This window comes from Haliaeetus leucocephalus, unplaced genomic scaffold (assembly GCF_000737465.1).
Source record: "Haliaeetus leucocephalus isolate CR32 unplaced genomic scaffold, Haliaeetus_leucocephalus-4.0 Scaffold1, whole genome shotgun sequence".
In the NCBI taxonomy this organism is placed as follows: Eukaryota; Metazoa; Chordata; class Aves; order Accipitriformes; family Accipitridae; genus Haliaeetus; species Haliaeetus leucocephalus.
Genome location: NW_010972437.1, coordinates 12,758,130 through 12,781,500, shown reverse-complemented (window position 1 = coordinate 12,781,500; position 23,371 = coordinate 12,758,130). Strand labels below are relative to the sequence as shown.

Genomic DNA, 23,371 nt, shown 5'->3' with positions numbered 1-23,371 from the left:
GACTAGTTTAAATTGTCTTTCTTTTTCCAGTGTTCCTTTGTATTTTTTTAAACTTTAAATCTGATCATATGTGTGTGCAATAAGGCAAATCCTGAAACAATTAATAATATTTGCATAATATTTGTGTCTCTGCATAATCTAAAGAAAAAATCAACCAAACTGGTAAAAAAGTACCCCCAAAGTACCTTTTGGCACCCGAACAGGGACATGACAATGGCAGTTTTGCATTAAGCGTTCTATAGCTAGTTATTAAGTGGCAAGCTCCTGTGCAGGTCACGGAGCTTGTTAGCTGCTTGCTTATCTCTAGCTTGCTGAGTTTGGGAATAAAATGGCAGGATGGACGCTGTCATGTCCCTGTGGATGTGGTTAACAAGATAGCAACTATGTCTCCACCAGCTAACAAGAAAGAAACACAAGCTTTCCTAGGCCTTGTGGGGTTCTGGAGAATGCATATTCCAGGTTATACTCAGCTTGTGAGCCCTCTCTATCGAGTATTAGTTATTTGCATTATCATTTGCATTAATGTAATTGAAAAATATATAAAGGGAAAAATCTAATTTTGCAAAGACTCACAGCAGCTTTTCCACTGAAGTCATTATTCATTACAGTAAGGGCTGTATTCAAGCCTTAGAATTTGGTCAAAAAAACTTCTTCCTTTTGGTAATTAGGGCTGATTTCTCTTATTTACCTCTCTATTGTAGGAGACATGAAAATTTACCAAAAAATCCATGTAATAGTAAATACATTTCATGTGTAGTTAAATACTGAGTTGGAAAAACAGCATAGAAGAGATAACCCCATCACTAACCTGGGCTTATGTTTTTAATTAAATCTAAACAAGTACAATGATACATTCCCCTGAAACTATTGAAGATATTCTCATTTTGTCACACTTCAACCTAGCTTATATGCCAGCCCTTTGCTTACATCATGGGACTCAAGGTCAGTATCCTGTTAATAGCTCTAGGTCTCTTCACTTTAATTCCTTATTAGCTAAAATTAGCTCTTCTGATACACATATTTTCACTAAACTTTTAAATGCCAGCTAAGCATGAAATTTTGTAAATGCTGATTTATAATGAACTGTAGGAATCCACTGCTTAGTATAAATAGAATATAGATTTCAAGAATGTATATATACTCATTTTTCTGCCTGAAAGCCATTTAAAAACAGTTGTACGGTGAAACATTATGCATATTTTGTGATAAAGAAACATAAGGAACTATGTACCTTCTCTAATAAGAAAATTTTGAAAATATTTCCTTATAACATCTTCCATGAAGGTGTAATAACTGTTCTTCTACAGCTAGTGATAAGATAGATTGCTGAATTAGCTCTTACTAGGTTGTTTGGGTTTTTTTTTTTTACCTCATGAATTACAGTAAATGAGATAAGATTGAAAACATAATTTACAAAAAATAACTGATTGTTCTTAGGAAGAAACTTCACAGTTGGGAATAGAGAAAACTTCTGCTGCTTTCACAGAATTTGTGTTTATCTGGCATCATGATTAATTAATAGTGAAATACTTGAAAACCCCACACATTTAGTAGGTAAAAACAATAAATGAGATAAATGGTAAATATAAAGAATGGTAGCACTAAATAATTCATAACAGATTTTTGTTACATTGTGATTTGAACAATTGCTTGTTTCTAACATTACTATATTTATGACAGTACATTAAGCCTAGGGTGTAAAGGAATTGCCTAATGGGCATACATTTTGAAATGACGTCGCTGCTTTCGGGAGGTTTAACAGTGGGACACCATGGTGTGTTAGAAATTATTTTTAGGGAATATTAACTGTCCTCTTGAAATGCAGCACTGGGTTTGAGTGCAGTCCTGTGGTACGTGTGGTAAAGAGGTATGGGCATGTGAGAAAGGAACTCCTACAGTGTAATTGTGGGAAGGCGGGGGGGAAGAGTGGGAGCCATTGCTCTAAATAGATAGAGCAAGACTGTATGGAGAACTGGGCGACATAGAAGTGAAATGACTTGCTTAAGGACTTAGAGCAGGTCAGTGGCAGAATGTGGGTTGGAATTAGGTCTCTAAAAGTCCACATGTGACTAAAATGCCCATGACACTGAGGTGCCATCTTCTGAGGGTTGACTGGCATGATTTAATAAACAAAGTTATCTTTTTGGGAACACAGATCTTTGGGAATTGAATAAAGAAATAAAAGAAATGGTGGTTTCTGCCCTGTTTGTTTTTTTCTCCCCACTTTTTCTGTGGCTCTCAAACCCAAGCTTTAACAAGCTGCAGTAATAAGGAGTTATGCTGAAGTTGCTTAAAGTCCAGAAGGAAAGCAGTGGAATTCAGAAAGCTGAGGTTTCTTTAAAGGAGATGGCACACAAAAGAGGCAGAGGGCACACTGCACCAGTGAGCTGTTCCCTGCAGAGTGGGGTCTGGCAAAATGCATCACCTCCTCCTTTGCCTCCAGGAGAGCTGACCTCCTCATGGGCTAGCGTGGCAGGAAGGGGTTGAAAAGGATGTGGCAACTGGAGGGAACCTCAAGGAACCTTGCCAGTAACTTTGATAATATGGCCATAATCTTGTCAAGGGATGTGGAGGGGTTGCAGATGCTTCTGTTTTGTTCTAACATAAATGGCAGCTATGGAGGGGTTGTAAAACTTTCATGTTTAAAGATTTAAAAAACAAAACAAAAAAACGAAGACCAAAAAACAAACCCCAAAGATTTAAAAAACAAAACAAAAACCAAAGTAGAGGTAATTGTTTCATTACCTCACTGCCCTGCACTGAGATTCCTACATGAAGTATTTACTTACAAGGCTGGAGTTGACTCTGAGATTTCAGTTTCTGTGTGAAACACCATTTACAAATCTGTGTGAGGTGTGTAGTGTTGTATATCCTTACTGATGAGGAGCAGATCTGTGGGCCAGAAACAAAATGTGTCTGTAACATTAGTAGTGCTTAAGCCACGATGGTCTCATGGTAGAAAGCAAAACAGATTTGTGTGCTCGAAAGCTTATCTGTTTTTCCTCACTGTATCATTTCTTCTAATAAAGGGTATTATGTTTCCCTACAAATGTAGCCTGCTGCCAGAGCAGTCTAATGGTCTCAGGAATATTTCACTTGGGTGAGTTAAAAATAAAAACTGATTACTCACAGCTGTTAAAACACAACTGAATACTTGACATATAATTAATTTTCAATGAATCAATATTGTGATAATTATAAGAATTATTTAAAATATGCATTACTTCTTATTATGGTAACATTTCTAACAATATAATCATTTTCTGATACACCATGAAAAAATTTGTGTGATGGTAATAAATAAAGAACTGAAATCCATATAAGAAAATGGGGGAATGTGGAACCAATTTCAGTCACAAATTTGCTATTTTTTTTAATTATGTGAACGTGCTTGAAGGGAGAGAGGGAGGGAGGAAAGGAGGGAAGGAGGAAGCGAGGGAGAGATAGAGATGGATAGATATCACTTTGGTCTGGATATATCAGTACCCCCAGTGCTGCTAAATGCTATCGTGAAAGATGACTTTTTTTTTCCCCCAATGCATAGGAATTGCAAGAATATTTAATATTATATTTACTGTGTAGATAAATTAAAGTCAGGTTACATAGTGTCAGGTGGAGCACAGAATTTCATTTGACTTGCATAGCTAGCAATTTTGTTATCCTTGCAGCAAGGGTAACAATTTTGTGCCACATTCATTTTACATACACAGTGTTTTTCAGCATTGTGCTCGCACACTTCATAAGCTGCTTAGTTAGCTACATCAGCTGAGTACAGCACCACCTTTTTTCAGGAGCATCAACCTTTTTAACTCCAGACTCTTTTCAGCGGGTGGGTCACCAGCACTAATTGTGTAACAATCATCTCCAGGTAGCACATCTATACTGCTATTATTGGTATTGTGTATGCTTGCAGCTATACTTTGTGTATGCACTGTATATACTGAGGCAAAATGAAAGTAAGTTCACTTCTGATAATTCTGGGTAACCTTAAAATGGTTTAATGTATTTTGCTTCAGCTAAACATATGTATAGCTTCCTCTCTGCCCACAAGTCAGTGTGACCGCTGTACAAATAACAGGTGTAGTTATCTGTATTACTTGTTTTCCTTCTTTTAAATCCACCTGTGATCTACTTAGGGGCTTGCTGAAGTTCAAGGAAATCTTTGCATTGATTTTGGAACAAGTAGAATTATTTCCTTGAATATAGTCTTCTTGTCAGGGTGTGAATCATCTTGTGTATCTCTGTGGAGTTTTGTGTTTCTGTAGAAGTGATAAATCACACAGAATGCCTAATCACTGGCTTCTCTAAATTCCCTCCAGTTAGTGTGACTGATTTATTTATGTGCCGTCTTTGCCAGACCAGTGAATTCCCCACCACCACCTCACCCTGTCCCAGTGTGACCCTCAGCACAGTTAGTGTTGACAACTCCCATCACATTGTCTGTTTCTCTGTGCAGTGTTTAGGTGCTTTTCATCCTATGGCGGTATGGCTGGGCATGAAATCATGATGAAATTACAACTAATACAAAAGGTGACAGCCTGTCTCCTTAGCAACTTGGGCCACAGTGTGCACGTAACCAGCCCATGCCGAAGTGAAAGTCTTGGTGCTTATTCCCGTGGTGTTTACTGGCAAATCTCAAGATTAACTACATCACCCCCTGAAGCTTTGGCATGAACATAGAGTTTGCAGCAAAGCAAACTACCTCTTCTTTTTTGCTTGTACAAGCAGGGGAGGATATTGCTGGATATAAAATAGGTACAGATGTGATGATGTCTTTGCACAAGGCAGAGAAAGGAGGTGGTATTTTCTTCAGTTTCAGATAATTTCTTCTGGGGTCTCTGTCTTCATGCCACACTGGGAAGAGCAGGCATCAGCAGTGCTGAGAGGTGCTCTCAGCTCCAGAACTCCGGCCAAAAGGGACAGATGTTTCAAAAAAATAAGTATCTCTGAGTTCCCGATAGAGACAGGAACATAATAAAAGACAGGTCAATGGCATTTTTCCTTTTTGCTCTGTAGGGAGTTGCAATAGTTTTCAAGGCAAAACAGGACTGGAGCATTCCCAACGACTTAGCTTGTAAACTATGAGTGAGAGAACTCTTTCTTCTTTAGATTTCAAGTTAGAGTGTTGTCTGCTAGCCAACATATAAAGCAAGCTGCCGATGTGTGCCTTTCATCAAGCAAAAAGCTGTAAAATTTGATTCTTGCTTTAAAAATAAAAATTAGTGGCATTTGTGTTTCTCGAAGTAGTGCATAAGTTGGCAAAATTCTAATAATAAATCCCACAGAAATTGAAAACTTGTTTCAAACCAAAATGATCATTAAATTCATATACATGCTGCGTACTCAGTGTCAGAAGAGCAGTTCATTTTGTATGTTTTCTGTGAGGCTGATCTCACTGTAGTCAGGCTAACTGTCTAAAACATACTGGGGTTGCATGGTCCATTGGCTGAATTTTTGTAAACAAAGAGAATGCAGGTTAAGGGGAATATTTTTCTGAAAGAATCATTGCAGGCTCTGATATTAGAATGGAGGAGAATCTGATAGTGTTTAACTCCCCTTGGTTAGAGTGCCAGTATTTTGCCAGTATTATTTTACTGCCATGTACCATATTTACTGGAGGTATAGCTGTTACCTGTGGAGCAGAAGACAAACAAAGATGCGTTATACATTCCTTTCTCTTTGTTTGGCAAGTAATACATTGTGAAGCTGAGAAAAGCTCAAAGACCTTTTTTCTTTTCTAAAACAGCAGTTGCAATGTACTTTTTTTTCCCCATCCATTATGAGTGCAAAGCCCTCTGATGCTCATATTATTTTAGTGTAGCTTGTTAAACTTTATAAGACTGAGATACATAGCAAGTTTTGCCATTGGCCTGTAGTTAGAAGCAATTGTGATGTGCTTACAGAGGAAAAAGTAGTGGTGTGTTTGAACGTGGGAGACCAGCCATGTTTGTAGCACTGCTGGTGACGTCCAGTGTGCTCTTGAGCAGATCCTTCTTTTTCTTCCTTTGAAAATGAAAATATATTCCTCTGCATCATAGTGTTTGAGAACAAATAGACAGGTATTTGCAAAGGACTCAGCACGCTGATGAGAACCAGGCAACTTCAGAGATAGTCACTTCCAGGAGATGGGCTCTAGCAGCTTTTTAACCAAGCAGATAAATATTTTTCATATGTTAAAAAAGGAAGAACATAGTGCGTTTAATTAGTCACATATGGGTAAGCTACTTGCAACTTCCGAGTCATGGCCTTGGAAGCTGATTTGCATGTTTTTTTTTTTTTTTTTTTTTTTTTGAGGAAGTGTCCTTGAGTATAGAGATGATTTGGGGAACTGTTTAAAGAAACAAAAATAATCAAGAAATACAAGCTTTCCTTTCAATCTCTGAGAAAAACTGCAGTGAAGGAAACTCCAGCCAACACCAAGTATGGCCTCTTTCAAATATATTATTTAAGTAACTCTGATCTCCACACTGACTTTCTTACAGGTTTTTACATCAAATTTGATTTCTTTCCTTGTGTCTAAGTCATGGTATAAGGAAATGAAATTATCATATAGGCCTCTGAAATAAGGGTGGTGGTTTAAAGCGCTCTGCTTGAGCTTGAGTTGCATAGAATATATCTACTGCACAGTAAAACTTACCTTTTTCAAGAGATAGAGGGATCTCTGGGATGAGATCAAGACTGTAATGAACTCTTTGAAGAACTAAGAAATATTTCAGAGCTTTCACTTAAGACATTCTGTTGAAGAGAAGGGAGATGGGAAAATGATCTTCATGTGACAACTTTGAAAAACACCACATTAGCTAACAAAACTCTGCCTCTTCAAGTTTGACGAAAAAAATCCTCCCTCTTTTGCAGTGCTTACCTTCATTTTTCCCCATTCTCTTTATTTGGTAGTTGATGTGTAGGGGAATGTGTATGTATGTTTGTCTCAGATGGTTTGCAGACATTTTGCTGACCACTTTATCATGTCTTACAGACCACCAGTGTTCCTCAGACAATAGTTGAGAAACACTGGTCTAATACTCTATCAGAAGATTCTTTGACATTACAGCAATAAAGGGGAAATACCACTGTCAGTAGGATATGAAAAGAAATTTCTTAGGCATACTAGCCTGGAAAAATTGAGGAGGAAGAGAGCGTTCTGAACACTTGTCAAAACAATGATAATGATAGGAAAGGTCTTAATTTTTCTGGACTGATTTGCTCTAGAAAAAGAACCAAACTGTTAGTACATAGCAAAGGAATTAACTAATGTCCAACTTTACTGCCCCCCGAAAACTAAAATATACATTTCAGTATTATTTTAACTAGTATGTTCAACACCCCTGTTTTCTGATAAAATAAATGATGAGTGCTGTATGATGGGATCATGAGTCCAAGAGTAAAAGATGGACAGGTCCTGCAGGCCTGTTGGATAGCATCTCTACCTGAGACAGGAATGCCTCTTTTAGGTGCAGCTTATGGAGAAAGTAACCAAGAGGTTAAGCTGGAATCAGCAGCTTCTTCAGGAAAGGTTTTCTTACAGCAGGCTGTGAGTGGCTCTCTGCTAGCAGCTACCTCGGGTCCTGACTTGCATGTTGGTGTCTCTGCAAAGCATTGTCCTAAATTGAAGCCCTAATGTAAGAACTCAGAAGTAATACAGAAGTTAAAAAAAAAAAAAATAAATCTTCTAGAACATAGATACAGCCATCCTAGGACATGCTGTCAGAAGTTCTGTTTATCTTAAGTACAAATTAGTAACAATACTTAAAACAACGAGAAAAATAATAGAAGCTGATACTAGCAATATGCAGGGATCTGATAAATTCTTAAAGGAGTTGGTCTAATTGTTGAGATTTGGGAAGACAAGCTTGAGTCAGGATTCCAAATCATGACAGAATAGAAGGCAGTGAAGCCTTTGTCTCATCCCTTTGCAAAGATAAGGGCTAAATTTAAACTTTAGTTTGAATCTCACATTTAAATGCAGAATTGTTTCCAGCTTATATGAATAGTTACATTATGATTAGAATGCAAACAGTGGGTTAGCTGGAAGTGTGCATCAAGTTTGTGATGTAAAACAGTTCCGATGTCCAAGGAGAGATTCCTATTAACTTCAGTTTTTCTTAGGCGAGGTACATGGTGTGTTAATTAAGATTTTTTTTTTAAATTACTCAAATCTAGTAGAGACAAAGTAAAAAAAAAAAAATTGGCAGAAATGACTGATGGAATATTCTTATCTAAAAAACAGCTGTGCAAATCAGTCTATCCTCATGAATAGTCATAGAAGTTAATAAAAACATCAATAGGGTTCTCTGCTATTGTAATAGGTTTCTGTAAGAAGTGTTTTCAAGAACAGAATTTAGTAGAGTGATGTTCTTAGGATAGATATTTGAAGCATCCCACAGAGCTTTAAAAAAAGAGGGAGATTGTTTTTAAAGAAAATAAACCTAAGAGAAGTTCTAATTTACTATTACATTTTTGTGGGTTTTTTCCTAATTGGGATATACAGGCAAACATACAGATTTAAAAGCTACATAAGATTTTAGACATGATGGTGTGAATTGTACATTAGGTTAAAGCATTGTTTTCTCTGCTTTTTTCTGATAGGTCATTGCTTGTGAACAACAGTATGACTACTCGTATGATGCTCGTTGTGACGTATGGTCCTTGGGAATAACAGCTATTGAACTGGGAGATGGAGACCCTCCTTTATTTGACATGCATCCAGTGAAAACCCTTTTTAAAATTCCAAGGTATGGCACTAGATGGCTGTCTTCACTCACTAGTTTGTTCAAAAGCAATCTATTCAAAGGAGAAAGAAATATTTGGTAAACATTTGTGCTTCAAATCCTAAGAATCTCTCATAGGAAAAAACATTAAAAAGCTGTAATGTTAAAGACCTTTTTTTCAGCCTGACTTCTACAATAATTTATATTTAGAACACCTTGAAATGATGAAGACTTACATATTTATTTCATTCTTATCTTAGAATATAAAATCGTATAATATCAAGGTACCTCCCTACAAAAGTACTTTTCTTAGCTACTATTGATAAAAACATTTGTTTCAAAAGAGGAAGAAGCCACCATTCGTAACTGTTGAATAACATTTTAAAATGTTATTCCCCTACAGTCTTAGGCTTGTTTTGCTGTGGAGAAAACCACACAATTTTGACAATGCTATGAAGCAGTCTGGTAGTTTCAGCAAACTGTAGTCATAATTTATTTTTTCATTTACCCAAGGATGTTAAAACGTGGAGATTTGGATTGTCATACATGGATATGAAAAATGGATAGAAATTCGCTCTATCTATAGTCATGTAAATTAGGTGTATTATTTCATGCTGTCTGTTTTTGGTTTTGTTTTGTTTTCATGTCATTGAGTCTTCCTGAATAATAAGATGAGATTGACAGTGTAAAATGGAGTTTAACAACAGAACAGTTGTAATAATAGAAGAAATATAGAAAGAATTTGTCCATCATTGATTAAACTGGCATATACTTCTCTTTTCCACATTTTGTTCATAAAGAATCGCCACTGACTGATAACAGTTTAAAACCTTCAGCAATGCAAGTGTTTGACCTTTTGTTATCTGCACAGTTACCGTAAGCTTTTAAAATGTCTTCTGATTGCAATTTGCATTTCTGATTAAGTCTAATTATATGCAGATGCAGTTGTGCTGAGTTCTATCTCCTACCCAGCTCAGACATGAACTGCCACCCCTCTTTCCAAAATTATTCATACTGAAGCAGTGGTTCATCTTGTTGCCTTTGCACAAGTATAAAACAGGTCCTGGCAATTAAGACAGCAAGGGAGACTTCTTGTTACTAAAGCAATATCTATACATTTTATCAACGCTCCGAACAGTTTAAAAGGACAGAAGCCATACCAAAAGTAACAGCAAGCAATAGGAAGATACATAGAATAGGACATGTAGAGGCTTTGATTTCTATCTGTAGTTTACCTCTTTCCCTATTTGCTGTTTCATCTCTGTATGACTTAGCAAAACAAAGGTGAAGTACCTATCTGATGAATTAAATAATGGGTACATTTACTAAATAGAATGGTAGCAATTTTTAAGTCAAGAGATTTCCCTCTGCTTTGCATTTTATGAGCTATAACCCTGCTGCTGTTAACTGTGCATTTATATTAGATAAAGCAGACTATGATGAGTGTTGGATGGCATAAGGGCCTGGGGTATAGGAGATAGACCTTCTCTTCTGGTATTTGTTTGAAGTCAATTCAGAGGGATACTAAATATGATGAAAAGGTGCATTCCCCTCTTATAGTAGTTTGACAGTTCAGAGGTAATCTTTAGAAGTGCAGTTCCTGATATCTGTGCTGCAATTCACACATTTTTAACAGCATTTTCAACATGAGCATTGAGGCTCTTCTCAGGTTGAAAGTGGTTCTTCCAAGCACTGGCTGTTGAGTGTTCAAGCAGCGGCATACAGAAACATCACAGCTCACCTTCTGAGACTGTTCAATCCAAAATCCTCTGAGTTCAGGGATCTGGCATCTTTATACTTTCTGCTTTCATGATAATATCTGTGTCTGAAGTTATAAATGCTAATGTTAAGCTATTTGGTCATTTTTAAGTAGTTAGTATCCTTGAGTATCATCTCTGAATTTATCCAAAACAAATTTTTACCTACTATACTACTAGTAACATCTAGTAGCAAAGAAGCCTACAGGGTAGCTGTATTTTATTGGAAGAATTCTCTCCTTTTATGTGCCACTTGCTACCTTTATTTGGTAACGCTTAGCTGCCCTGTGAGAAGAGGAAAGGCACAGTCAATCCCTATTTCCTCTCTCCACATGACTTGGTGTCATTGTAAGATCCAATCAAAAGAAAAGGAACCCTGCTGGGTTTTTTGGTTTATTTTTTTTCTTTTTTCTTTTCTTTTTCATTATTGCTTCTCATTTTCTTGCCCAAGACTTTCTCTGCATCCATCGTGCATTTGAGCCAAAGCTCTCAGCCCTAGCTTTTGGCTCAGTGAGACTACAGTTAGACTCTGGACTCAACAAGTTTTTTAACTGAGACTAGCACTCGTCACATCTCCAGAGGCATATGTGCTGTGCACAGGGATCTTCATGTCTTAAAATTGCTCTGCTGATACCTGCAATCAAGCAGCTTAGGTTAGGGTGGAGTGAATGAGAGGCAGCTTATTCATGCAGCTCGAATTCTTTTCTCAGCTGAGGGGTGGTAACCACTAGCGCCTGCTGCCTCCTGCTTTCTGTAGGAGGCTGTCTGCCTGAGCTGTCCCTACAGCGGGCTCTGCTCCACCCATTGTTTAAATCAAGATGTCATTCTGCACATCTGGTGAGATGGAGGAAGGGCTCAGTCAGCTGACTGCCCTCAGTTCACGAATGGTGACAGCAGTGATCTCAAGTGAAGTCTCGAGCTTAGGGCTCCTGAGGGATATAGTGAGGAAGAACTCAGCTAAGTTTTGCTTTCACCTGGAAAATGGCCACTAGCAGGAGGTTAGCAGTTTCCAAAATTCCCTCACAACTGTAATTTGCCATTCAAACCACATTAATAGTGAAGTACAATGGAGCTGAATACTAAGGTACACACTTCTAATTCTGGGATTCTGGAGGTAGTTTCAACACCTGGGTTGGGAAGCAATATAACCTTATATAACTCCAGCCTTGTGTATGTACCCATACTCTAATTTCTGACAGAGACATACATAATTTAATTTGTTGATAACAGCTCCTCTTTCAGCTGTGGTTTCTTGTGGTTTGATGTGAAACTGGCAAATCAGGTTTCAGATACTGTTAATTGTACTAAATGCACTAATACCAAATGACACCAAAGTGTGTTGCACAGTTATGGTGTGACTGTGGTACCCTACAGTCAAGCTCCATTTTATCTAGAAGTGTAAAAAGCTACTGCAAATAATGAGCAGTAAGTGTAGTGGGCTGTTGATTTACTGCATATATCTGCTTTCTGTATGTGTTCTCCCAGGATATTTTTTGTTGATTGGGCTGATTTGACTTTAGTTTGGAGAAGAAGAGGTAAAATTGGTATTCACAGTAAATGACACTTGGACATCACTCAGGCAGAGAGTTATCAGGAATTATTTCCTTGTTCCATTACATTCTTGACTACACTTAATCCATATATTTCTATTTATACTGCCTTCTGTGTGCTAGGGTGGTCTGTTTTGTGTGCTGCTGATTTCTTTACATTAGCAGAAAACTTTGCGGTAGTTTTCAAGTTTTGTTACCAAGCACTGAATAATCTGTTCTCATGAATGTAGTTTAAAATGTTAGTAATAGAAAAATTGCCAAAGCTAGGTACAGAAAACTCTGTGTGTGTTTCCACAGAATTCTTCCGTTCTCAAGTAGGGAATAAAGTAGTTAAGTTTCCATGTCACTTTAGTCATTGGCTTTTTTCTAGAGACAGCCAGTAATTGTGCCATTAGCCTTGGCATTGAGTTTCAACTTAGTGAGCTGTGGAGCTAAGCCTTAGTCTTAAATTAATATAGTTGAAATCAGTGAGTCTTTACTTTGACTTTATAGGGTTTGAATCAACCACTGAATGAATGATTTTGTACTAACAGTCACAACAGTTACATACCCCCAAGATCTTTGGAGATGTCTTCTTGTGTAGAACTCAAGTCAAGGATTAGGCTGTTACTGTTTTCATGTGCTAATTTAAGCAGGAAAATGGGAAAAGCCAAACATCCTACACTACTTGTGTTCTCTAAACAAGAAGCAGATCAGGTATTAAATTCAGACGGTACTAGTTACAAGGCCTAAATGTTCTTCCAGTAGGTGAGAAATTACGCTTCTCTATACTTTCTATACAGCAGTTATAACCATGGAAGGGAAGGTCAGAGTGACACCGCTTTAGAAAATTAAGTATTCAGCAAAGCATACTCAAAATTTCAGTCCCCAGGAAACTCTCTGGGGAAATGAAGACTTTATTCCCAAACTTAAGACTTCTCTTAAACTTACCACCTCCAACTAACATAGGTCCATGCTTGAATTATGTAACTTGAACCAGGGATGGACTGAGCTCTAGGTTGAATGGCTCGCAGATCTGCAAAGGAGCATGTCTGTGGATACATGATAGGAACCCAAGATGTTTGGATCATGTGACATTGCTGGAAGAGGAGGCTCCTTATGCCCATTTAAATCCAGATATATCTTCGTAATTTTTATTTGAAATATTTTACATTCCGCTCTTTGGAGGACATTAATGGAAAACAACATATCTCACAATGAAACATTCCAGTTGCTATGAACATTCTCTCTATCCCATCCTAGGTACATATCTCATTGGAAGACTGTTGAAATTAGGATCTTCCCAGTCATACTTCTCTGCGCAGGCTAGTATTTATATAGAAGTGACAGAACTTGTAGTGATAGCCCTGTGAACTCTCAAATAAGACTGAAGGCTGGTCTGTAAGACAGAAGTTGATAATATGGAAAGTTCTGATGGCACCAAGATGTTTGATTTTTGCATTCTCCATTAGTGCTCTGAGGTTCCTAGCTCTGTATTTTTGTAGTTGTTTTTATTTTCTAGTTTTCACATCTCTGTCCTTTCAGCATTGCTGGAAAAAGATTCAAATACTTTTGTCTCTGGTCAGAATCCTGTCTGCTGAAAGTGTTTTGTTTGAAGACAGTTCTTAACAGGACATTGTAGTTAACAAGGCCCCACTCATGTCTCTGTCTCTCTCTTTGTCTCCTCCATTTCCTCAACACGAGCAGTAACTGTCTTGTCTGATTGCTGTGCCTTTCTAATTAAATAGCATGTCTCAATCCTTTCTTATTTGCAGTTCTCTTCCCCCCCATCTTGTTCAGGGTAAGGATTTTATTACGAAGATTCTAGTGAAAGACCCATAAATGCTTCTGTTAGATAAGTAGCATGAGTTGAAAGACTGCAAACAGATGTGTTGCTCCCTGTCGTCCATTTTTAGTGTGTTTTAAACTGTATCTACAAACCGTCTGCAGTGTGAAGTGGGTGACATACATGCACTGGTGATCTGACATTGTTGATCCTTGTCCTGAATCAGACACACTTACACTGTTTCTCAGATCTAGAATTCTGTCTTGCAGCTACCAGAAGTCTCTGTTTGAATAGAACAGTAAAAAGGTTTCCTTTCATTGAGTCGAGCAACATAAAACGTGATTAGAGATTGAATTTATCTCAACAAAATAGCTGATTTCCAGAGGGCAGGTGAACCCTCAGAATTCACCGAGTGTCTCAAGTCAGGCATGAAAAATACGTGATCCCACTGTGCTGCACTCCCCTGAAAACCTGACCAGTGTTTCGTAGCAGGAGATGCTGGATGCTGAGCACTTGAAAACACTGTGTTTTTTAAAGCGTGTAAGTATTAACTTGGTACTTTTGATAATATGGCCTGAGCTGTGGGCCAGATGCTTAAGCATCTTCCGGTGGTTAACCACTTCTCTTTAAGTCAGATATTTCATTAGACACTAGCCTTCTGGACCTTATATCTGTATGGTATTATGTAGATTTGGAAGAGAAAGGGATACAAGTTCATGGACTAATGCAAATTTTAAAAACCTCTTTCATTCATGAACATTTTATTATATGAATGTGTAGTGTCTTGGAAACAGTTGTGATACGACATGCATGAGACTTATTCTTAAAACTGCTAATGAGAAGGAAGCATTATCTTAGAGCAAATGTTAATGATCCGTTTTGCAATGATGCACACATTCTCCCTCATCAAAATGAATTCTTGGATCTAACTCATAAATCTCCTGAAAAGGGACCTCCAGTGCCTAGAGATAGAGATAAATCATACTGCGAAGACACTGAACCATGAAATGATTCTGTTAACATGTCATCTGTCTAGAATATATTTTCAAATCTCCAACAGAAGGGTCTAAATTATGAAGGGAAGGTGGCCTAGCAAAGTTGGTAATTTGGGAGTTGATCCTTTTAACCTCATCCATCTGCTGCTGCTACTTAGGTGTGTCTGTTTTGGCAAAATATTACAAAGTAAAAGATTCTCAAATACCATTACACCTAAGCTTTTTAAAGTAAAATAGGTCCATAAATTCTTCAAATGATGTTATCTTGTGAGAAATGTTACATCATATCAGTACTATCTCTTAAGGTAGCAGTGATTTGAAATTTTGAAAAGAAAAGTAATGGCTATGAAAAGTAGTGTGGCAAAGAGGGGATAAAGATTATATACACTGTAGTCTGGAAAGGGTGGGTATATATGCTGGTGTAAAGTGAGGATTTCAGATCATGTTGCAAAGATCCTGTTTCAGGATCTGCCTCTTTACAGTCCTGTTTACAGGGAGGTGGTAAATCAAGAGCAATTTTCTAGGTTACACTGACAGCTGACAATAACAGACACTGAACCAAATTCTCCTGTGTCTGTATCAGTCAAGTGTTGCTCTTCTGAAAGCAGTAGAAGGCAGCTGTTTTAAAACTGATTGGTGATAAGAAATGGTTATTTAATTTTCTAACCTATGAAAACTGAGAATTAAATGAAATTTCATTAAAAATCATTATGCTTCATTAATTCACGTGAAATAGCCAGGAGTGGGATGGAGTTGATCTTGTAAGTATTCACTGAATGGTGTAGTTCTTCACCTGCATTGTACTGTGTTGAGACCTAAAGCTCCTGGGAGTGCTTATTAGTTTGAATTTAGTGATGTTTGACTGCTTCAGGAGCTGACCTGGCTCTAGCAGAACCAAACCTGGTGTCTCCACCTCCTACACCATCACAACTTCAGCTTCCCGGTAGTTTGCAGGTAGGCAGTATAATTATCTTTGTACTTTCTGTGCAAACATACACTTCATCTTTAATGTTGGTAATGATCTCTGAAGAAGTTCTTTAAGAGTGCTCAGTTACTGTCATTTTTAAGGTACGATCATGTCAAGAGAGAGAATAGACCTCTTTCAGTTCTATAGATAGCGTGACTGCGGGCCAGTCGTATGAGGTAGAGGAGCCAAAATATTTGCACCTTCACTTGCTTTATTGTATACAGTGTGGAGCACCTGGTGTACTACAGGTAGTTTCATCAATCTGAACAGGTAAGAACGGTTGTGGGGACATTATTTTTTGGAGGTAACATTTAAATATTAACATTTGCTAATGTAGCCTTTCATATTGCAGCTGGCTTTACCAACTTTTTTGTAATTTTGCCGTCTGCATTGGTACTGACATGATACTGATATATCAGGTAGTGTACACTTTTACTGCTGTTGCTTGGAACAGTAAAGAAATAGAAGTATGCGTTGTAGGACAGTAAAGCCTAGAGTTGATTGGTTTTGTGGGAAAAAAAAAGCCAAAAGAATTAATGGAATTGTAGTTATTTAAAATGAAGTGTTAAAGTAATTAAAGGAACATGCTTGATAAAGTCTTATGATGAATAATTTGACAGTAGGTATACAAGTTTCAGAGCACAGTATTGTTTATTTCTTAATAGGAATGTGAAATGCAGTTACAGCAATGTGACTAAACTACTTCAGAAGACCAGATTCTGCCTATGGTTATAGGTGGGGCATCATGATATCCATAAAAGCTATGTATACTTGTCTAAGGAATAATTTGACTCTTAGACATTATTTTATTGTCTGATACATTGGACTTTCATTAGTGATCATATTTTTATAGAAAATCCCAAATACTAAAAATGCAAGGTGACATGTTACATCTAAGAGTAGTGTGGAATTATCTAATGAGCAGAAATGCAAGGTCCTCGGGATCCTCCTTGCTTGGTATATGAATAGCAAAGCAATTAAAGGATAGAGTCTTATCTGTAGGTGGAAAAGAGTACAGATCGGTGAGTGAGGATTGGGAAGACCACTACTAGTTCTTCGGCAGGTTACAGACTTCTTATATAATCTTGAACAAGTCAAATATGATTAGATGTTCAAAATTATTTAGGTCCCTAAGCATGTTGTTAGGTAGCCAGGGGAATTTCTGAGAAGCAATTCTGTGTTTCATTTCTGTTAAAATTCTTTTAATCTCCATTCTGTGTTTGATTTTTCCAAAGAGTTCAGAATCACTGAATGTGATTTCACAGAAAGTGAACCACTGATGTGCTTTTGAAAATGTCAGTAAGTGTGTGTGCTTGGTTGTGTCTTCTTCCACAGAATCACAGAATGGCTGAGGTTGGAAGGGACCTCTAGAGGTCACATCTTGTCCAACCCTCCTGCTCGACCTGGGTCACCTGTAGCAGGCTGCCCAGGACCATGTCCCTACAGCTTTTGAGTATCTCCAAGGAAGGAGACTCCACAACCTCTCTGGGCAACCTGTGCCAGTNCTCATTCATCCTCACAGTGAAAAACTCTTTCCAGATGTTCAGGCGGACCCTCCTGTATTTCAGTGTGTGCCCATTGCTTCTTGCCCTGTCACTGGGCACCACTGAAAAGAACCTGGCTTAGCCTTCATTACACTCTCCCTTCGTATATTTATATATATTGATAATATCTGTCCCTTCATATATTTATATATACTGATAATATCTGTCCTGAGCTTTCTATTCTCTATGCTAAACAGTCCCACCTGTCTCAGCCTTTCCTCATGTGAGAGGTGTTCCAGTCGCTTAATCCATCTTAGTGATCCTTTGCTGGACTGTCTCCAATAGCTTTGTATCTCTCTGGTACTGGGGAGTCCAGAACTGGACACAGTACTCCAGGTGTGCCCTCATCAGTGCTGAGTAGAGGGGAAGGATCACCTTCCTCAACCTGCTGGCAACACCCCTCCTAATGCAGCCCAGGATACCATTAGCCTTCTTATACCGCAAGGGCGCATTGCTGGCTCATGTTCAACTTGGTGTCCACTAGGACCCCCAGGTCCTTTTCTGTAAAGTCGCTTTCAAGCTGGTCAGCCCCCAGCATACAGTGGTGCAGGACTTTGCACTTCCCTTTGCTGAACTTCATGAGGTTCCTGTTGGCCCATTCTCCAGCCTGTCGTGGTTCCATCCCTCTGGATGGCTGCACAACCTTCTGGTGTATCAGCCACTCCTCCCAGGTTGGAACATGAGCAAACTTGCTGAGGGTGCACTCTGCTACATCATCCAGATCATTAATGAAGATGTTGAATGGGACTGGACCATTTTGACCCCTGGGATACACCACTGGTGATGGATGAATGTCCTGGCATTTTGTTTGCAGAATCTGTCAAAGCATGTATTAATTTAATGGGGAAAGAGTTTTGTGCTACAAGGATAAGATATTTTAACGTTGTCACTATCACATTGTCTCACAGTTTGCAACAGTGCCAAGACATGCTGGGGCAGGGGCTCTGCCCTTATAAAGATGTATAGGAGTTATTCATTACTAATACATATCTAACAGGTACATGAACTGGTAAAAGTCAAATGCATCCTAGGGTTTGAATATCAGACTTAAACAGATTTGTGCCAGGGCTGAACTGAGTAATGAGTGACTGGTAGTAGTATTACTTTCATTACGTCACCTTTGTCTAAAAAGCAGAAGCTGTTTGTGTCTAAGACCATACCAAGTATGTATGGATAACTAGTCTTTTAAGTCTGGCAGTAGATCTAAAAATTGAAGTGTATGCAGTTAGCAGCCATATTGTAGCAAAATAGGGTCTGTTCCCTATTACCTTATGACATTTTAATATATTTGAGAAAGTGGTAAAATATTGTAAATATTTTTATATACTACATAAGACAGTAGAGAATCAGTCCTAAAATTAAATCATCTTGGTGCAATTTCCTTCCTCTCTTTCTTTAGCTATTCAGTTACATGATAACTTATATACAACTACATAACTGTTTCTCATTGATTTTTGTCTTTCTATTCCTTTTTGTAAATTGTGCACAGATAGAATTTGATTTTGCAGATGCATTCTTTGTTCAGATGTATTCATAGCCTAATTTCAGCAAGTAATTCATGCTCTGTGACTTGTTGTTGAATAGTCTGTTGTAAGCATGTACTATTTCAGCTGCTGGGGAAGACTTTGCCTGCGTAGTATATTGCTGGGTTTTGATTTGTTAAGAGTCTCTCCTCCAACTGCCTTTCTCGTGAATACATGCAATTACAAATAGAAGGATATTGTTTTATATGTATATTCTTCGGTGCTTAATTTAAAACAGTTTCAGCAAACATTCCTGCCAGTATATTTGTTGCTAGAACATTCATGAGAATTACACATAGAAGAGCTAAAATGTGTGCAGCTGAACTGAATTCATTGAGAAACTGAAATGAATAATCATGAAAATAAACATGCTCAGCTTTCAGCCATTTTCTGAGCAAACAAAAAAGAATCATCTCTGATATTCTGATTTATTCTCTGTGCTACACTCTAACACTCTCTGAACTCTAGGTAGAAGCTGAGATGCCTGACAGTTGTTTTTAGTGACTCCATATGCAGTTCATTTCATGCATTAAATGCACATGAACTGTTTTAGTCTACCAGTTTCTAAAGTAAATTATTACTTTTCAAAATCCATTACACAAGTAATAACAGACTGCTAAGATACAGAAAGTGCCGTTTTGTTTTGCTCTAGTGGAAAATTTCATGCTGACAAGGTTAAGCCCTGCAGTCTGAGAGCAGTCGAGTGGTGAAAGGCACATCCAGCAGGAGGAGAGGTGGTAGATGGACATCTACTAACTGTTGTCTCCTTTAGAAGTGAGGAACTAAAATGCGGCTTAGTTAGATTTAGGGGATAGAGCTGAGCTACAAAGTCTTGCTTTTACCATTGTAGACTAAAAATACATTTTTTTAGTGTGTTTTCAAAACTGTTCCCTGTTTCTTGACAGAACTACAGTAGTGAACAGCATTGTCTGTAGTTGTCCTGAGGCAGTAATACTGTGACGGTAGCAGAGTAATCCTTACATATAGTAGTTACTGATTTTTAAGGAGATTCATGCTACAGCGCACAGTAAACTGGAGGTTGCAATGGATAAGATATAGCATGGCTGAATTTTTTTAGTGCAGCAAAATACTTGTGCTCTGCATTTAAAATGAGTTTGAAGACAGTGGGACAATCAGTCAGTTATAAATAGTTAACAGCCAATTTTCCACCGTTCAGCCAAGAGAACAGCTTCCTTCCAGGTAGATAATTCACGTGTAATATTGCTTTGCAGTAAGACATTTAGTGTTCAGATATTTTTATATGATTGATTAATATACTTTGTTACGGAAATAGATTCTTAGGATAAAAATAATTGAGATAATCTAGCAGTCAAATTGTTCAGTAAAGAAATAGGTAGCTACATTTTCAACATATAAATCTACATCATTACCAGAGGTTGCTGAGAGGCTGCTGATGCCTTATCTAATAAGGTTTAGATAGATTACCTGCAGCACTAAACAATTTACTGAGAACAGAAAATGGACTTCCAATACAGTCTAGAAATGAAACATCACAATTATTTGAGGTACTCTGTAACCTTGGAAACAATTGGGAGCAGTGACATCAGCAGCAATTATGTGCAATTTTTGTCTTTAGTTTATCACCAAGGTAACCAGAGCAGGTTTCCCTGCTTGAAATTTTAAGAATGTCTTGGTTCGATATTAAGTGAGCACGCATAAAGCAGACTATTTAGGAACTGTTAAAATTGCATTCTGCTTCCCTTTTAAACTGGTCCTTCAGGTTTTATATTGTGTAAACTCATGAATTTGGTTGGGTTTTTTTCCTTTTCTTTTTCTTTTTCCTTTCTTTGAAACAGCTGCAGGCAAATGAAGCCTTGGTTACTGTGTTAAATTCTCTGAATACTGGAAAGAAGGAGAAATGAATTCCTTTTGCTGGCCCCAAATACCAAGTATTACAACTGCACATAGAGGCAGCAAATTGCACTATGTTGTTTTTGGGGATGGGACTCACCCACAGTTTGAGGACACATGATGTTACCATATCTGACTTCCTTGAGGGAAGCTTTGCATTAAAGTCTAGGTTCACAAGAGGCTTGCTGTCAGTGCTGCTTGAGGAGTCCAGTGGATGAGTGGTTCCCTTAGGCTTCCTGGCTATGAACCATCTTTAGTCAGCCTGCCTCACCTTGTGGTTGTGCCAGTCAGGAATGGCCTAGCACGACACCCATCTTTATGCTTAATCCAGAGAGGGCGTTATTTTCTGCATGGGTGTCAGAGAAGGTAACGTTTGAATTAAAGCCTTGTTGCATGGTGGAAAAACCTGTAGTCCCCTTCATAATTGCTCTGTGATGGGGAAGTTATGTGGAGTTGGAGCCATAAGGCTGACAGGGAGGTTGTTCAGACCACACATTCTCTCATCTATGTGTGACTCAATTTTAGAGATACTTTACTATGAAATAGTGATAATGCTTATCCATCATTCATGGAGGTAAAAGGGGGGGGCTGCAAAAAAGTTGCTTTTTTGTTTAAGTCTGGAACACTATCTCAGGTTAAAGCCACATCAGTTGGCAACCTAGAAATGCATGTATAAATTTGTGTTCCTAAAACTTGCACATTTTACCTGTGTCAAACACTTCCTTTTTTTTGCGTACATCTTACCCATAGGTTGCCACACAGGCAAAATACACACTTAAGTTCTGAGAGTTATTGCGCATTCCACTTATGATTTTGCAGGGCGGTTGGTGTGCAGGCAACTTGCCATACTTATACCTTATAGATACAAGTTAGAACTTGATGTTTGAAGGAAAATAATAAAATTATGTTCTTGTTTGGAGTGCAGTCCTGAAGAAGTAAAACTGCATTTCAAGCCATTAGCCTGTGGGTTTCCAAAACATACGTTATAGCCTATGGTTAATGTTGGAGTTCAGTAGCCCACATCACTTATAATGAATTGAGCCAAGTAAATTAAATTAGATTTTTGCATGAAAAAAAGATAATCCCTTCACATAGTTTGGTATTGCAGAGAGAATAAGGCACCTCATACATTTCACGGTACCAGAGACTTTCATGGGTTGTAATTGAAAAATAGATGCCTTTCTCAGAAATAGAATATTGATGTTCATATTTGTTAAGAAATTAGTTCACTGACTGATAGAAGCAGAAAAAGAAAGACAAACTTTTTAGGTACTAGTCACATTCTAGCAAGATTGTAATTATCCTTGGGATTGTAATGAATGTGCGTTGATTATTTTATTTTTGTAATAAAAAGTCACCAAATGCCTATGTGCTTTGCCCTCTGAAGTAATTTCCAGAAATATGCAATAACAAGTAATTACACTATTTGCAAACATATTTGGTGAAAAGGAGCTGTGCTTTGAAAGGTATTGATTTGCTTGTTACAGTTATCATTTTGATTAATGTTAAAATTCTATGCAGTATATTTAGCCATTACTCATGATTAGTGCAGTAATAATGCACTACACATATATCTATCTATTTACTGTTAACAATTAGTGTCATATTTCTTTTCTATCACAGGTGTAATCATAAGTTAGAACTCATAAAAATTTTAAAGAAATATTTATTGGAGTAGACATTGGTTATAAATCTTTATAACTGCAGTATTCGGGGAGTTAACAATTATTTCAGTGTTTTTATTTTATGATAATGAAAGGCCATTTAGATTACAGTTGTATTGCATCTTCTCTCAAGGTTCCTCCAGGAGGTGGAAGTTTTTGCTACTGTTGTAAGGCCAGGAAAAACTCCCAGGCAAGACAACAAATACTGCATTCTGTGCAGAGAGACCACATTTTGCATATGAACAAACTGAAATGTAGTCAGATTAAATGACTGTGCAATACTAGGTTCACAAAGGTTGCAGTAGTGTTGTTTCAAGAAATAGCAGGCAGGGAATGAAGAAGAAGAGAAGAAGAGGAGGAATAAAGTGGTAAATAATGATGAAGGCATGCTGAATTGGTCTGTAAGTCGGTTCTGTGATAGCATCAGTATTTATATGGAGCTAAATGTGATCTTGGGCATGTAGGGAAACAAAGCAAAGGCCATGTTCAAGGGGTGGGTTTCAAAGTGCTGACTTTGATGATAACTTAAGAATCCTTCTTGAAAATAGACTGAAAAAGAATTCACAGTGTGAAGGCCTGAGTGGATAAAGCCCTGAGAAACCTGACCTGAACTCATAGCTGACCCTGCTTTGAACAGGAGGTTGGAGAAGAGACCTCCTGAGGTCCTTTCCAGCCTGCATTAGACTGTGCTGTGGTAAAAAGGTTCACTTCATCCATGCAGGCTTATAAAGGGGAATTCAAATAGTAAACAGGATAATTCACTTCCCCAGTCTGAATGAGGCAATCACTGGATTAATTTTAATTTGTCCAGTGTTCTTAGTAACCCTTCAAAAATAGCATTGAAGGCATACAAAAGGTATAAAACTAGGTTAGAAGACTGAAAAAGAAGCTGGTAAAACTGATCAAAACCAAGTGAATTTTCCAGGAGAGGTGTAATTATTTTTAAAGAGCATTATGTTTGTTTTATTGAAAAAGAGTGTCAATATTTTTATAGTATTTCCAAAAGAAAGTTAGAGGCAACTTGAG

The 23,371-nt window shown here is 37.7% G+C and overlaps 1 protein-coding gene across 1 annotated transcript in view; it reads left to right on the top strand.

The window, feature by feature from the left end:
* Positions 1 to 23,371, top strand: part of MYO3B (myosin IIIB) — a 146,472-nt gene that overhangs the window by 42,156 nt on the left and 80,945 nt on the right. Inside the window, exon 8 of the mRNA XM_010569422.1 lies at positions 8,587 to 8,732. Coding sequence (XP_010567724.1) covers positions 8,587 to 8,732 — 146 coding nt within the window. The remainder of the gene's footprint in view (positions 1 to 8,586; positions 8,733 to 23,371) is intronic.